Raw genomic sequence first — 17226 nt, forward strand, 5'->3', positions numbered from 1 at the left:
AGTTTAGTCAATTGAAATTTGAAAGGGTATCATACTTAATTTTTGTTCTTCACTGATTATGTTTTCAAATCCTTACATATTAGCTATATGCTTTTTGTTCTATGTTGTGTGGTTATTCTTTGTCATTCCTATGCAGCCAACGTTCCCCAGATAGACATCTGTTAGATTGGGTTCTTGAGGTTTTTCATCATTTTGAAGTCTCCAGCTTCTGTTGTTTTGATTATTGTTTCCTATTAGTTGTTTTGACTATTGAGTCTTTTATATTGATGGTGCTGTTTTCTTTGCATATGGGTCCCCACGTATTTGATTCCATGGGTTGAATTTTTGCAAAGATTTCTTTTTAGATGCTTCTACTGTTGTTTCCTGGTTATTTGGAATGACAAGATACTGATATAGGACTTGTCTTTCTATGTATCTAATGACTTGATATTTTTTGGGGAAAGATATGCAATTTAACTACTAACTTCTTTGTGGTTATATTACCTTTAACTTAGTCACCATGTTCGCCGAATTTTCGGCTTCAGATTCGAAATTCGGTGAACTCATTAAAAACGTATGAAATTTGCAAAAAAATGTTTGAAATTTGCGAGATAACATTTCTGTCGGTGGATGACCAGTCCACAGTTGCCGTCGGGAGGCATGAAGGCCACGGAAGGGCTGCAGGTCGAAGCGATGCTGCGGAAGGGCTGCAGGTCAATGTGATGCTGCTGAAGGGTTTGTAGAGGCCACGAGATACAAATGTTAAAATTAAAAAGATTTTATAAAGTTGGCGATTTAAATATAAAAGTTGTTGCCCCGATATAAATGTTAACTAATATAAAAAAATTAAAGCAAAACTTAAGAGGGATAAACATTTAATATATTAACATTAACTATAAAAGTTGTGGGATTTAACATTTAATATGTTATAAATAATTTTTTTTAGAATATTTAATTCAATTTTTTAATTATTTATATATAAAATTTGACAAATTAAAATAAAAATATATAAATTAAATTAAACAAATTTATATAAAAGCGAATTTAATGGCGATTTTTTTTTGTGAATTTTTTTCTCTTGTCGAATTTCATCCGAATTTCATTGTTAGCGAATTCAAACTCGAACTCGAACACGGTGACTTAGACCTTTAACACCAACAATGTGTCAAAGTACAATTCCTGTGTATGGGTCCATGGGTTTGTTTGAAGTTGGGATTTCTTCCTCATTGCATGTTTAAGTTTATACTAGGTTTAGAGTGTGTGTTTGCAATTTTTTTACTTTAACCTGAATCCTTTATATGCAAATTAAGTAGAAACACTAGCATCTTCACCAATTTAACATAATTCAAAGGGATCTTCTACTGACATAAGCTCTGCATGGTATGCCATTCTTACTATTGAAATATTTTAAATATGATTAATTGTTATTTGCTATAGGGAGAGTAGGAAAGGACTAATTGTTATTTTCTATAGGGAGAGTAGGAAAGGACTAACTAGGCGTCATGGATCTTCCCTTTTGGATGCATGCTTACAATGCAAAACGCAAATGAAAGAACTTGCATACACACTTTTAGCTAACGAAAACCTGCTAGGTTAATAGGGGAAGAGGCTATGACCAAGCTATGATTGAAGATGGGTGCCCTTAATGTTAATAGTCACAAAAACATTACTATTGTGGAATTCCAACTACTTTAAATCGTAATTGATATTGTGATGATATCATCTTTAGGAACAGCTCGTAAGAATTAATCTGTTGCCAGATCTGTTAGGTCTTCAGCGGGAACTGGGTCTGATTCATACCAGATTCAGATTGTGGTTCGGTTCTGTTTAAATTTGATGTTTTACCTCTATATGAGTTACAGTAGAATTTCATGGATGAGAAAAACTCCACTGATTGCGAGAGACGAACCAATAGTTGTCATATCGCTGCGTTTTGAATCAGTGAGTGAGAGGCAAACACCATGTATGTTTGCATGCTCGTGAAGGTACCATCATATTCCAATTGCAACTATATGCAAGAGCTTCTGCCCTTCAATGGTACGAGTAATAGTTCATGGTAAAAACACCTGTTTGTAAAGTCAAAGTTGCACCTCCTTTCCCTGGGCCTACTTCCATTACATGTTCTCTGGGCCAGTATCGAAACTCATGTTGATTTTAATATTTTTCAAATTTAATATATTTTTATGTTATATTTTAAATTTAATATAATATGTTTATAATGTAATTAAAATTGAATATTGTTTTTTTTTATATATATGGATGTATGTATGTATGTATGTATATATAGATTCTGTATAGTAATAGGAATTTGGATTGAATAAAGATGAAGTATATATATATAGGTGTCAATCGTAAGGGGATGACTATGAGGCACTCCGAAAGTGTGCTTGCAAGATGACTGACAGGTCTTTAACTCTCTCTATATTTATTTATTTAGAAATGTACAACAGATTTTAGCATGTGAATCGACTACCACTGATTTCCAATCCACAACATTAATTGCTGGTTACTGCAAATTCAACAGTCAATTTTTGTTGAAAAAGCAGGTAATAGAAACTTTATCTTCTATACCAAGTTCATATGGTTTAAGGTAATTATCTATAAACCTTAGCAATGCTTGACACGCCCTTCTTTTACTATCATAGTCTTCTACATTGTTTTATTGTGATTTTGTGTGGTGGTAGTTGTGCTTGCAGGACTAGCTTGGCACCACTTTGTGAATCGCCCCACCTGGATACCTGTGAAACACAAAAAATAAATTGACATGCTTTTACAAGCTACTTTTGCACAAAGAATGTGTTAGTTGTCAACCAAAATCTAACAGGTCTGTATAGGAAGAATTTATTAGTTTTTAATAAACTGTCTGAGGATTGAAGCTCCATGATGTTCATTGTTGTAAAATGCATCACTAATTTGGATGCCAACAAACTTATGCCCCCATTTATACAAGTAAAATGTCTATTTAAAAACAAATACTTAAAACAATCATCTTCGTGAAATGGTAACCGATATTATTATGATGCCATCCTTTAGGGACAATTTATTGGCTTTATCCTTAAGGGAATGAGTTAATGATGTTTGCTCAGGGGTGAGAACTCATGGACTGATTTACAGGTGTCAGTTACAAAGGCATGACTTATAGGTGTTAAAGGCCAAATTTAAATTTTTCTCTAGGATGATTCACAGGTGTCAAGCATAGATGCATAAGTATGGAAATGCACAGTATTATTTACAAAAGAAGAAATTCAGCATCTATGTCAATTAACAGTCATTAATTTCCAGTCAACAGCATTTATTTTTGGTAAAAGTACAATAGTCAAAACTGTTGTCAAAAAGCTGTAACAGTCAATCTGCCACTTTCTGATGTCAGATTTATACCTTAGTGCATTCACCTATAAATGAAAGTTAGTTCTTACTGCAGCAGCATTGAAATTGGTCAACAAACAGTAAAAGTTCTATGCCAAACATGAACATCCAGTGCTTTGCCTATCATTAATGTTGAGCATTAGAGTAAATCCTACCAATATTAAAGAACGTAGAAGAGAGATTCATAATCCATATTTGCAAACATCAAATATATGGTACCTGAAAAGAGTCAGATTTATTAAAGAGGCATATACTATTTTCGATCCTGAAGCCACCTTGAGAGACGTATGTGCGGCAGTTAAAACATTGACTCAACTTAAATGTTACGTGAAATATGATATTTACCAACACATGATGGGCCAAAAATCCATATTGTTTCTATCATGGTACTTGCTTGGGAGGAAACTGTAGCCAATTTCTGCTTTATACAGGGGAACAGATAAGCAGAGTATGTATTTACCATATAAATTTGGCTTCCAATTGCAAGCTTCCTTTCTTGTCAACCATGCGTTGCAGTCCACCTGTTTTTGGATAGTTGTTATATTGGTGTACAGAGGAATATTTTCAAGGGAGAAGGGTAGATATTTTGGGATGTACAACATACTGCATAACATGGAGGAAACTGTTCCTAATTCCTGCCATAGGTAAAGAAGCTGAGCCCTACTTTGTATTGGAAGATTCAATTGGCTTCTGATTGCAAGCCTGTATTAGGAATTATCTTAGCTTCTAAGTGAAAATGTCCTTTCTTGCTGACCAAAGTTGTTTTAGTCTGCCAATTTTTGATGGTCCTGTGTTATAGCTTCTAGGGAAGGAGGGTGGATATTTGGAGTGATGTTTGTGGTTTGTACAACCTGTACATCCTCTTCCGAATGTGGCATTTTATGGAGTGTTAATCTTGCTAATGTTACACACCTTATGTTTGCCATGGCAAAAGGCCTTTGGTCAAGTGGCCTGTGGGATGGACTGTGGATCACATCTTTTGTGTTCTAGTTTTTAGTGTGTCTGGTGCTTGATCTTTTGTCTTATACACAAACGATCTGACTTTGTCTATGAAAGGAAAGTGATTTTTATTCCTACAACTTTCTTACAGAGATTTATATATTGTTAGTCTCAAGTATAACGTCTTAGAATTGAGCAGGCGATTGCACTAAGTGCTTTATAAAAATTCTGTTGTTGTTGTCGTCTTCTTTGTTATTATAATGGGAGGAACATAAAGGGCAAATGAAAGCTTATATGGCACAAAAGTGCAGAAGGCTGTAACATATCAAGAAAGGTGAATGACCTTTTGACAGTTATGGTTCTATTATACATGTACTGGATCATGTGCAGGTATTTGTAGCACTGCTTGTTAGACTGAATATATTTGTAAGGCATTCATAGAACTCTAAAGCAAAAGAGAACTACAAGTGATAGCAAAACCTCCTCAACAATAATTGCTTGGCTGAGGTGGTAGGAGCTATGTAACCTGGGGACGCGTCCCTGGCCCGAAAACCCCCGTCCCAGTCCTGGGGACATTTCAGGGACTTGGGGACAGCCAGGGGACGTTTCCCCCCCATCCCCAAATTTCTGGAATTTGGAGGGGACGTTTGCCCTAGCTGTGGGGGAAGTCCGTACGTCCCGGGGACGGCCAGACGTCCCCCACAGCTAGGGTTAGTAAAATATATTAAAAAAATAAAAAATGTCATATTATCAAATTTTAATTTGAAGTTGGGCCCTCTAAATGGTTTCAATTATAAAAAAATTAAAAGGCAATGATTTTAATTAATAGATTATTAATATTATAATATAATTAATAAGTTAATGTTAATAACTTAATAATATCAAATTTTTAATATCAAATATAAGCTAATGTTAAATTATTAATTCAAATTGTTATTATTAAATATTAAATGTGAACGTTTTTGAATTTTAATATCTATGTTTCATATGGGGCAAACATATAAAATTAATAAATTATAAATAGAAAATATCAATTCATCTCATAAGTTTTGACATTTTGTATGTTATTTCTTTAATATCTATTATGATATACATATCGACAATGTGAATGAATTGAAATTCTGAATTCTGAATGCATAATAGCATATTGAGTATTGACAATGTTGTATGTTCAGAATTTACATTCTAAAATGTTTTCATAGTATCATACACATGCTATATCCATGTTTTCAGATGAATATAATGTATATACTATATATCCATGCTTTATGCATGTTTTCATATGAACATTTAGAATTTTCCAATATATTTTAAATTTTCCCTATATTTTATATAGCCGTCCCCTTTGCCGTCCCCCCGCCATCCCCAAATTTGGCGAAAAGAATTGCCATCCCGGAAACTCGTCCTGCCATACCCTGCCGTTCCCGTCCCAGAAACTCGGGGTAACGTAGGGTAGGAGTCTTCAAGCTATGGTGAGTGCAAGACATTGGATTTATAATGTAGTGGAGAAAGCGTTGCAGCTTAAGGAGCTTCAATGATTTTGTTGTAGGGAGTGGAAGCAACTATTTATAAAAATATATGCAGCGATACCCCAAACAAATCATAGTCAGGCTAACACCAGTTCATACCCAAGCTGCTAACTAGCTACATAGAAATGCATTCAATCACTGAGAAAGCACTGTTAGATACTGATAAATTACAATATTTGGAATCTTGGATTTTAAAAGGCTTGGAGTAGATGCATAGGAAATACCTGCATATAATCATGAGAATTTACGAAGGTGTGCAAAGGTATTGCTCACTCCAAAGTGTACTTGATATGAGGAATGGGCCTGTTTGACTAGGGTTTTACAGGTAATGCCACTGTTACATGGTTCATGTTTTACAGCATCCCATCTTCTGAAAAGTATGTGCAAGAAAATAACTTTTGAGTCTTTTGACTATTGAGATTTCTTAAAATGCAATGCAAATAGGTCCAAATTATGGATCCAAAGGATAAAATTCTCTTCAGTCCTCATAATTGCTTCCTTGATATCCACTATGCTGGTACTGCATGCACAGGAGGGTGGCTGAAATTTTCAATCTTGTTGGTGGCTCCATTCTTGTACTTTAAAATTTATTGTAAGCTGGAAGTACTGCAGGTAAGATGTGAATTTCCTAGGGCAATCTGCTTGTTATTTGGGATTTAGGAACTGCAACGTCTAGTTATATTTATACAGTGTTTGTGCGAGGATGACCTGTGTATAATGTAATCTGCTTGCCAAGAATAATGTTTTTATAAGCCTCGCTGTGTCCTGTGGATGTCCTTCCTCCTAAAGAATAGGATCCATGAAAAATTGATAGTCATTTTTACCTGATTGTAAGTTTTGTGCAGACAGCATAACTGAACTTTTTGAATGCCTCCATCAGAATGATTAGTGCTTTGAAGTTAATTGAGGGGATATAGAATGACTGAACAGAATATTGATCAATGATAATTGACATATCTTAAATATAAAAAGAAGATGTTGGTTTACAGAAACAAACTACACAAAACATTTGTTTTGTATATGAGTCCATGCAGCTCAATCTGTCTCTCTATTTGCCTTGTTTACCTTGAAAGCTCTATAAAATAGAAGCATGTGTTGTTGTCCAAAATGATTAGTAACCCGAAGTCATTTTAACTTACTATGCGAGGCTTGTCTTCTATCTGTTCCATCACATTACATATTTGTGTTGGAGAGATTCAAAGAGAGGTCATTGTGTTAGTTCATTAGATTGCAGTGTCCAGAACGCTTCACTGTTCTAGAATCTACATGTGCAGCAAACCATATATACTTGTATTTATAGCATATACTGTATGTATCACTCATTAAACAGATGTTTTCTAACGGTTTTACATTCCAGTTTCTTGACCTATTTTTGTTCATTTCATTTTTTTTTCTTAATTGACTGAGGAAAAGGCTGCTGATTGTCGCTGCAGAGGAATCTGAATTTCAATTTTCTCTAGAACATTCTGAAGGGAAAACTTCACATTTGACTTCATTGCACAGATTTTTTGCATTTAGTTGACTTATATGAATTAGTTTTCACTAAAATATGCTTGTTTGATGATTTATTGATCATTGTCATGGGTTTCAGGTTTCGCCAGCAGCAGTACTGAGTTTGCTGCAGTCGGATGTTCGAGCAGTTATTAAAAAAGCTTTTGAGGATTCAAGTTCTGACGGACCATTGTCTATTATAGATTGGTGCAAGGGGCGAGTACAGTTAGGTGAGGGTGGTCATGCAGGTGACAGTTCATCTGGGGACTGTGCCCTAAATGATTCCAAGGAAGCTACAAGTACTATTGGAGATCCCATAACTCCACCACAGTGTTCAGCGGTTGGTTCAGTAAATCTCAAAGGTACAGGCTTGCAACAAATAGATAATCAAATTTCTGAAGTCCAACGTGGTAGCAAGAATTGGGGTATAGAAACTTTATCCATGTCAGAGGGCATGAGATTGGATGATAGCAGTCAAAGACGAACAGCACTGGATGCGGAGGGAGATCTACAAATGGGCCTGTCACGCAATAGACCAACACTTATGGCCCTTTCAGTGCCTGCTTTGCTTGTTGGGTATTTGATCTAAGTGACTTCAAATAGTGGCTCTCCCTCTTACAGTTACTTTTGCATTTCTTTCTTGATGACTCTTTCTTTTGTATTAATATTGAGATCTTCTTGCAGATACCAGGATGACTGGTTGAAGACATCGACTAGCCCTATTCAACTCTGGGAGAAAGCTCCTCTTGAGCCATATGCACCTCCTAAACCTGTAAGCCCCTGCCTACTTGCATGAATATCTCTGTAATCCACACACTTGTCTTCTTTTGGCTGTGCAATATTTTCTGTCATGACCTTTTATTTCATTTTGTCTCAGTTGTAGGATCACAACTCTAATTGTGTTTGATTGCTGGATGTATATTGTATCACAGGTTGCATATTATGTTATTTGTCCAAATATAGATCTGCTACTTTCTGAATCAGCTGATTTTTTTCAGCAGTTAAGTACGGGTATGGTTCAATCTTCTTATTTTCTATTGGTCGTTCTTATCATGTGGCTTGCTTTCATGCATGTTATCTTTAAGTATACATATTTTTTTTTGAGAAATGTACTTAATATTTTGGATATTTTTTTCATGTACATATTTTGTTATTATATCACAAAACTGTTAGTTTAATTGATATAGTATATTTTTTTGCCTTATGTAACAGTTTTTGACACCCCATTTTGGTCACATGTAAAAAATTATAACTTTACATTGCTGTAAGATCTTCATTAAGATGTTATAGTTCCTTGTAGGGTTTATGCCCAAATAAGAGGAGTTGGTAGGGTTGGAGATGTAATTGTATGTCAAATGTTGCAGGTTGCATTGCTATCTTGGTGGTGTTTAAATCCTGAAGCATGATGTAACAGTCATGGAGGCTGTGGACCAGAATTTCTTTCTGGCTATGGAACTAAGATGTGACTTAAGACATATCATCAGTTTGAAATTTATGGTGATGAGCAAGTAAAATAATGCAATGGACATTTTCTTAGTAAAATGGAAAATATCGAATCTTACATTGTACATTACTATGAAGGAATATAGCAACCAACATTACTACGAAGGAACATAGCAACCAATATTGGTTTATGTATCCACCTTCAATAATTTTTGATCTGTAATATGATTGAGTGAGGGCTAGCTAGGACCTTTCCACCTTTATTTATGCAGCCTATAAACGAAGGAGAGGTTGACGAAATCAAAATTTCTTGGTCAGTGTTAGCATAAATATTAGTTTTGGGTTGGTTACTGCAATGCCCCCATTTTGTGCCTTCCTTAGCATCAATGTTTTTCAGGGATTAGCCTATCTAATTGGTCTCCATAGGCTAATGAGTTGATTTTGAGGCCATTCAGGGTTCTTCAGCTGACACTTTCGGTGTCATTTTCTTGTGCTCTCCTTTCCAGTGCATTGAGATATTTGAGATTTACCTTCCAGGGGTCATTTAGGCTCTATTTATACTCACTATATTTAGTAAGTCACATGGATGTTGGGCTGGAACTTACTATTTATAGTAAACCATCTGGATGGTCAGCAGGTACTGTGGTTTTCCCTGGGGTGTTGGCAGAATTAATTAATTGTTTTTATATTGGCTTTAATTGGAGTTTATGTTTTATTTATTTATTATTAAAGTAATGACTTTAATAATATTAAATATTAAAAGCAACTTTATAATTAATGGTGTTATAAGGGCATTAAATGTATATATTCATTTAATGTTGTAAAAATCATTTATTAAAGCCAAAATGATGCCAACTTTGGGATATGAAAAGTGTTAATTTTAATACTTTCAGATTAATATAAACTTAGAAAACCAGAATTTAGTTTCTAACTAAATTGATTAGGTGAAAGATTTAGAGTTTTCTAGATTTAGGCATAACATAGAAATGAACAAAAATAAGAACAAGACACGGTTACCCTAGGAAAACCTCCTAGGAGGAAAAACCCAGCCAGAAAAGATCCTCAGATCTGATTATGGATTATATTCATATGAAGATTACAACACTTATCTCAAGTACTTGAAGATGATTGCACATAGGGCTGATAAAGTCTTCAACAAGTCTGCACTTTCATAAGCATCAAGCCTGCCCCATTTAACACGGCAACCAACAATCAGGTCCACAACCTAGGTCTGCACTTTATTGTATCTTAAGTCTGCACCTTTGCCTGAGTCTGGACTGCAACCTTAGCTCCTTGAATCTGGAACAGTTCGCCCTCCTTATGATGGTATTTGCACTTGGTATTAACGCCTTTTATGACAGATATAAATCGCCATTATTACTTCTTCAAACTTCGCATTTTAGGCAGATGTATAATTCGCATGGAATGATTTAGTAAGTGAATGATAATGTGAAGTTGTCATTTTTTTATATGAGGAGCAAAGTCTTTAGTTATGTCGGCTTGCTTTATAATTTACTTTTATTTATTGCTTTTCCTTTTAGCAAAATGCCTTGATGGAATAGGGTCGGCCCTATTTTGGGGGAGCACGTTGAGTGTGGCGTGAGGAATCAAGGAGTGCCGTGAGAGATAGGGCCCAACCCTACATGTTGAAGAAGGGGCCAGCCTTTGGGCAGATTCCAATGTTGCCCAAGGCAATTGGAATCCGCCATTCCCTAATTACAATCAACACTCCCTCTTAATTGCATCAATACAATGCTTAGCTTGACTCTTCAGATCTGCTCCTTTTAACATATCAGATCTGCCCTTCTAATTACACCAAGTCTGCAACAAGGAATACCAAATGCCTTCTATCTTCTTGAACTAATTCGCACAATCCTCTTCTATATTTCACACCTTTAATTGCAGAGCTATTTCGCTGATTGCATGTGAAATTGAATGAGTGATTTAAGTTTGCATTTGAACTTTATTTATATGAGCTTTTAACCCATATAACTCCAAGTCGGCCTTAATGCATTTTGGCGCCAATTTGATTTATTGTGGCGTGGTACATATTTAGTGTGGCGTGGAGATATGGGGCTGGTCCTATCTTGGGGGCACGTTACCCTTTTAGGATAGGACCCAGTCCTATATGGGTTCGGATGTTGCCTTAAGGCAATCCGAACCCTTCTTACCTAGTTATAAACAACACTCCCTCTTAACTAGGGAAGAAGAGAATACATAATCTGAACCTTCAGAGTTCCATCTAGCACACAAGCATAGAATGGATCTAGCACACAAGCATAGAATTACATCTTCCACCTAGCACACGAGCATAGGATGGTTCTAGCACACAAGCATAGAAAGTGTAATACACAAGTGGGTCTTTACATAATTACAATTTTCCATCTAGCACACAAGCATAGATTGGATACTTTTCATTCTTGCACACAAGCAAAGAATGATCAAAACGCTGCAGATAGAGTCACTGAGATTGGAACTCCCTCTCAACCAGGGTTTCATTTTCCACAATACCAAGTCTGTCTCTGAAGTATTTGAACTTCACTCTAGATAAGGGTTTGGTAAGAATATCTGCAACCTGTTCATTTGTGCTAATATACTTTAGCTGAATGGTGCCTCTTTGCACCATATCCTGAATGAAGTGAAAGCGTGTTTCCACATGTTTGGACCGGTCATGGAACACACGATTTACTGACATCTTTATACAGCTCTGATTATCACAATGAATGGTGGTAGGACCACTAGATTGACCAAATAATCCAACCAGAAGTTTGCGAAGCCACACTGCTTCCCTAGATGCAACAGATGCTGCAATGTACTCAGCTTCTGCAGTGCTTAATGCTACCGAAGATTGCTTCCTACATGCCCAAGAGATTACTGCAGAGCCCAAATTGAAACAGATACCCGAAGTACTTTTCTGGTCCTTGACACTTCCTGCCCAATCTGAATCTGAATAGCCTTCTAAGAAGATTGAGGTATTAAGTGAATACTTCAGCCCATAACCAATAGTGCCACACAGGTATCTTAGAATGTGTTTGGCAGCAACCAGGTGAACAAGTTTAGGCAAGCACATGAACTGATTGAGGGCATTCATAGCATAACAGATATCTGGTCTAGTATTGACTAGATACATCAAGGATCCAATCAACTGCCTGTACTCAGATGGATCTGCAAAATCAGAGTTAGCTGCAAAAACACTTAATTTCTTTAAGTTAGATTCCATAGGAGTAGACATGGGTTTACAGTCCATCATTCTAAATCTTTTTAGAATATCAATAGTGTACTTTCCTTGACTTAGAAAAATTTCATTTGGCTTTTTGCCATACTTCTAACCCTAGGAAGTAATGCATTAAACCTAAATCCTTCATTTCAAATTCTGAGGCTAATTCTTTCTTACATCTTATAATTAATTTATTTTCACCAGTGAGAAATAAATCATCCACATACAAAACCAGAATGAGCATATCATCATTATATATCTTCAAGTAAATGTTAGCATCAGCATCATTCTTACGAAATCCTAAGCTTAGTAAGTACTTATCAATTCTTTCATACCAAGCACGAGGGGCCTGTTTGAGCCCATATAAGGCTTTCTTCAACCTGCAAACATGAGAATCTCTTTTATGGATTACATAACCTTCTGGTTTCTCAATATAGACTTCTTCCTCACCATTGAGGAAGGCTGTCTTAACGTCCATTTGATGCAGCTCCCAACCTTTGGCTGCAACAATAGCTATTATAGATCTAATAGAAGTATATCTAGCAGCAGGAGCAAAAGTTTCCTCATAATCTATTCCTTCCTTTTGAGAAAAACCACGGGCTACAAATCTAGCGTTATATTTTTCAATACTACCATCAGCACTATGCTTAATTTTAAACAACCATTTAGAAGAAACAACAGACTTACCTTTGGGTCTGGGTACAATGTCCCAACCATCATTCTTGATGATAGACCCATACTCTTCATCCATGGCTGATTTCCAAGCATGATGGGACATAGCTTCTTCGACATTGTGAGGTTCGGACTCAATGATATTACACATCACAGAAATGTAGTTGGCGTGATTTTGGAGTCTCTTGCTATCTCTAAAGGTTCCTCTGGGAGCAGCAAATCCTTCAGCATCTTGAATAGTGTTTCTAACCCAAAGTGGCCTCTTCTTGCAGACCATAATATCCTTAGGTATATTTGTAGAGTCCACGGGTTTTGCTGGGTCATCCTGAACTTCCTGATCTGGGAGGTCAGTGGACTCCTTCTGTATCTCAAGGTTAGCATCAACTTTTGAATCTTGATTTTCAATCACCATATCATTATTATCAGATAATGAACCTTTAGATCTTTTGAAAGCAATATCTTCTTCAAAAGTTACATCTCTACTTACCTCAACATACCTTTGACCTGAAATGTAGATTTTGAAGGCTTTGGAAGATTCACTGTATACCACTAAGATTACAACACTTATCTTTAGTACCTTAAGATGATTGCACATAGGGCTGATAAGGTCTTCAACAAGTCTGCACTTTTGTAAGTCTCAAGCCTGCCCCATCTAACACAGTAATCAACAATCAGATCCACACCCTAGGTCAGCATTTTATTGTATCTTAAGTCTGCCCCTTTGCCTGAAACTGGACTGCAATCCTAGCTGTTTGAATTTGGAATAGTTCGCCCTCCTTGTAATGGTATTTGCAGAATAGTTCGCTCTCCTTGCAATTGTATTTGCTCTTGATATTAGCGCCTTTTATGACAGATACAAATCGCCAATATTACTTCTTCAAACTTCGCATTTTAGGCAGAGGTATAATTCGCATGGAATGATAAAACTCAATGAGTGAATTGTGATGTGAGGTTTATGCTTATTTATATGTGGAGCAATACTCCTAAACATGTCGGCTTGCCTTATAAATTAAAACCTTTTTAAGACATTTAATGCAAAATATATTGGGATAGGGTTGGCCCTATCATGATGGCATGTTAGGCTTGTATGTAGCGTGGAGTATAGCGTGGGGTCTTTTATTAGATGGCATGAGGTATAGGGCCCAACCCTACATGTTGGGGAAGGGGCTGGCCCCCTTGGGCGGATTCCAATGTTGCCCAAGGCAATTGGAATCCGCCATTCCCTAATTATAATCAACAAGGTCCACACCCTAGGTCTGCACTTTATTGTATCTTAAGTCTGCACCTTTGCCTGAGTCTGGACTGCAACCTTAGCTCCTTGAATCTGGAACAGTTCGCCCTCCTTATGATGGCATTTGCACTTGGTATTAATGCCTTTTATGACAGATATAAATCGCCAATATTACTTCTTCAAACTTCGCATTTTAGGCAAATGTATAATTCGCATGGAATGATTTAGTAAGTGAATGATAATGTGAAGTTGTCATTTTTTTATATGAGGAGCAAGGTCTTTAGTTATGTCGGCCTGCTTTATAATTTACTTTTATTTATTACTTTTCCTTTTAGCAAAATGCCTTGATGGAATAGGGTCGGCCTTATTTTGGGGGAGCACGTTGAGTGTGGCGTGAGGAATCAAGGAGTGTTGTGAGAGATAGGGCCCAATTGGAATCCGCCATTCCCTAATTACAATCAACACCCTCTTAATTAGGGAGGAGAAACATAACCATGATCTTCCATCTTGCACACAAGCAAATAATGGATTATATAATTGGAATATTGTAGTCTTCCATCTTGCACGCAAGCATATAATGGAACTACATAATATAATCTTCTAGCTCGCACACAAGCATAGACTGGATCCACCTTACATTGCCCGCAGAGGGTGGAGAGGATCTTTTCTACCATCTTACATTGTTTGCAGAGGATGGTTAACAATTACTCTTCTCCCTGAGAAGATTACAATACCACCTTACATTTCCCGCAGAGGGTGGTTTGATACAACACGATGTATCACTGAGGTTGAGACTCCCTCTCAATCAAGGTTTCATTTTCCAAAACACCGAGTCTGTCCTTGAAGTACACAAACTTCACTTTGGACAGAGGCTTGGTAAGAATATCTGCAACCTGCTCATTAGTGCTGACATACTTCAGCTGAATGGCACGTCTTTGCACCATATCTCGAATAAAGTGATAGTGAGTTTCCACATGTTTTGACCTGTCATGAAACACTGGATTGATAGACATTTTGATACAACTCTAATTATCACAATGAATAACTGTAGGATCCCAAGGCTGACCAAACAACCCAGCAAGAAGCTTACAAAGCCACATTGCTTCTCTAGAAGCTACGCTTGCTGCAATATACTCAGCTTCAACAATACTTAGTGCCACTGAGGATTGTTTTCTGCAAGCCCAAGAGATCACTACGAATGCTAAGCTGAAACAAATGCCGGAAGTGCTTTTCCTGTCTTTGACGCTTCCAGCCCAATCTGCATCTGAATAACCTTACAAGGTTATTGAAGTGTTAAGTGGATATTTCAGCCCATAACCAACTGTGCCTTGCAAGTATCTTAGGATGTGCTTGGCTGCAACAAGATGAACATGTTTGGGCATGCTCATGAACTGACTGAGAGCATTCACTGCAAAGCATATGTCTGGTCTAGTGCTAACTAGATACATCGGTGATCCAATCAATTGCTTGTACTCTGATGGATTTACAAAATTAGAGTTAGCTACAGAAACACTTAACTTCTTTAAGTTAGATTCCATAGGAGTAGACATAGGTTTACAATCCATCATTCTAAATCTTTTCAAAATATCAATAGTATACTTTCCTTGACTTAGAAAAAATTCGGTGGATCTTTGCCATACTTCTAGACCTAGAAAATAATGCATTAGACCTTAAGTCTATCATTTCAAATTCTGAAGCTAGTTCTTTCTTACATCTAATGATAAGTTCATCTTTACCAGTAAAAATAAATCATCCACATATAGAACTAGAATTAGCATTTCATCATTGGATAATTTAAAGTAGATGTTAGAGTCAACATCATTTTCACAAAAACCTAAACTTAACAAGTATTTATCAATTCTTTCATACCAAGCACGAGGGGCCTGTTTAAGGCCATACAGGGCTTTCTTCAATCTGCACACATGAGTTATTCTATCCTGAATCTCATAACCCTCAGGTTGTTCAATATAGACTTCTTCCTCAATGACACCATTAAGGAAGGCAGTCTTAACATCCATTTGATGTAGCTTCCAACCTCTAGCAGCAACAATAGCTATTATAGTTCTAATAGAAGTATATCTAGCAACAGGAGCAAATGTTTCTTCATAATCTATGCCTTCCTTTTGAGAAAAACCATGAGCTACAAATCTAGCCTTATATTTTTCAATACTACCATCAACATTATGTTTAATTTTAAATAACCATTTAGAGGAAACAACAGATTTACCTTTGGGTCTGGGCACAAAATCCCAAACATCATTCTTGATGATTGACTGATACTCTTCATCCATAGCAAGCTTCCAGGCATGATGGTTCAAGGCTTCTTCAACATTGCAAGGTTCAAATTCAATGAGATTGCACATCAATGCAATGTAGTTGGAGAATACTTGAGGTCTCTTGGTTTCTCGGAAGGTGCCACTGGGAGCAGCAAATCTTTTGGCTTTTTGAATGGTGTTTCTTACCCACAGTGGCCTCATTTTGGTAACAACAATGTCACTAGGTATGTCAGTGGGATTCATAGGCTCTGGTGGATCATTATGTTCTTCTTGAGGTGGAGGTTCAACAGGCTCCCTCTGAATCTCAAGGTTAGAATCAACATTCATATCTTGATTGTCATTAGCTTCATTAATAACAAAAGAACCTTTTGATTTTTTAAAAGCAATATCTTCTTCAAAAGTAACATCCTTACTTACCTCAACATACCTTTGACCAGGAATATAGATCCTGAATGCTTTGGAGGATTCACTGTATCCAACTAGCATGCCTTTCTTCCCAGAGGGCTCCAACTTGGTTCGATTTTCCTTGGGCACATGAACATAAACACGACTTTCAAAAATTCTAAGGTGACTGATGTCTAGTTTGGATCCTGTGAAGGCTTCTTCAAGAGTTATGTTCTTTAGAACATAGTGTGGACATCTATTCTGAATATATGTCACTGTTCTAGAAGCTTCAGCCCATAGAAAGGTCTGCAAATCTTGATCATGAATCATAGCCTTTGCAGCGTCAACAATAGTTCTATTCTTCCTTTCAGCAACTCCGTTTTGCTGAGGATTGTATGGAACACAAAACTCCTTAATTCCTGACTCAACACAAAAATCATAAAAGCTACCGAAGGTGTATTCACCTCCATTGTCAGATCTTAAGCATTTAATTATTTTACCTAAGGAGTTTTTAGTTAATGCCTTAAACTCTTTAAATTTACTTAAGACTTCATCAGATTCTTTAGATTCGAAGAAGTAGATCCAAGTTTTCCTAGAGAAATCATCTATGAAGATTACGTAATAAAGAAATCCACTAGGAGATGCTATAGACATAGGACCACATAAATCAGAGGGAACAAGTTTTAGTTTATCTTTAGC

General features: G+C 36.5%; 1 protein-coding gene across 6 annotated transcripts in view; it reads left to right on the forward strand.

The window, feature by feature from the left end:
* Nucleotides 1-17226, forward strand: part of LOC131047154 (mediator of RNA polymerase II transcription subunit 13) — a 171810-nt gene that overhangs the window by 140651 nt on the left and 13933 nt on the right. For all 6 annotated transcript variants that reach the window (XM_057981012.2, XM_057981031.2, XM_057981024.2 and 3 more), the window contains 3 exons: nt 7405-7880; nt 7989-8076; nt 8237-8315. In XM_057981012.2, the coding sequence (XP_057836995.2) occupies nt 7405-7880; nt 7989-8076; nt 8237-8315 (643 nt within the window). The remainder of the gene's footprint in view (nt 1-7404; nt 7881-7988; nt 8077-8236; nt 8316-17226) is intronic.

This window comes from Cryptomeria japonica, chromosome 4, assembly GCF_030272615.1.
Source record: "Cryptomeria japonica chromosome 4, Sugi_1.0, whole genome shotgun sequence".
In the NCBI taxonomy this organism is placed as follows: domain Eukaryota; kingdom Viridiplantae; phylum Streptophyta; class Pinopsida; order Cupressales; family Cupressaceae; genus Cryptomeria; species Cryptomeria japonica.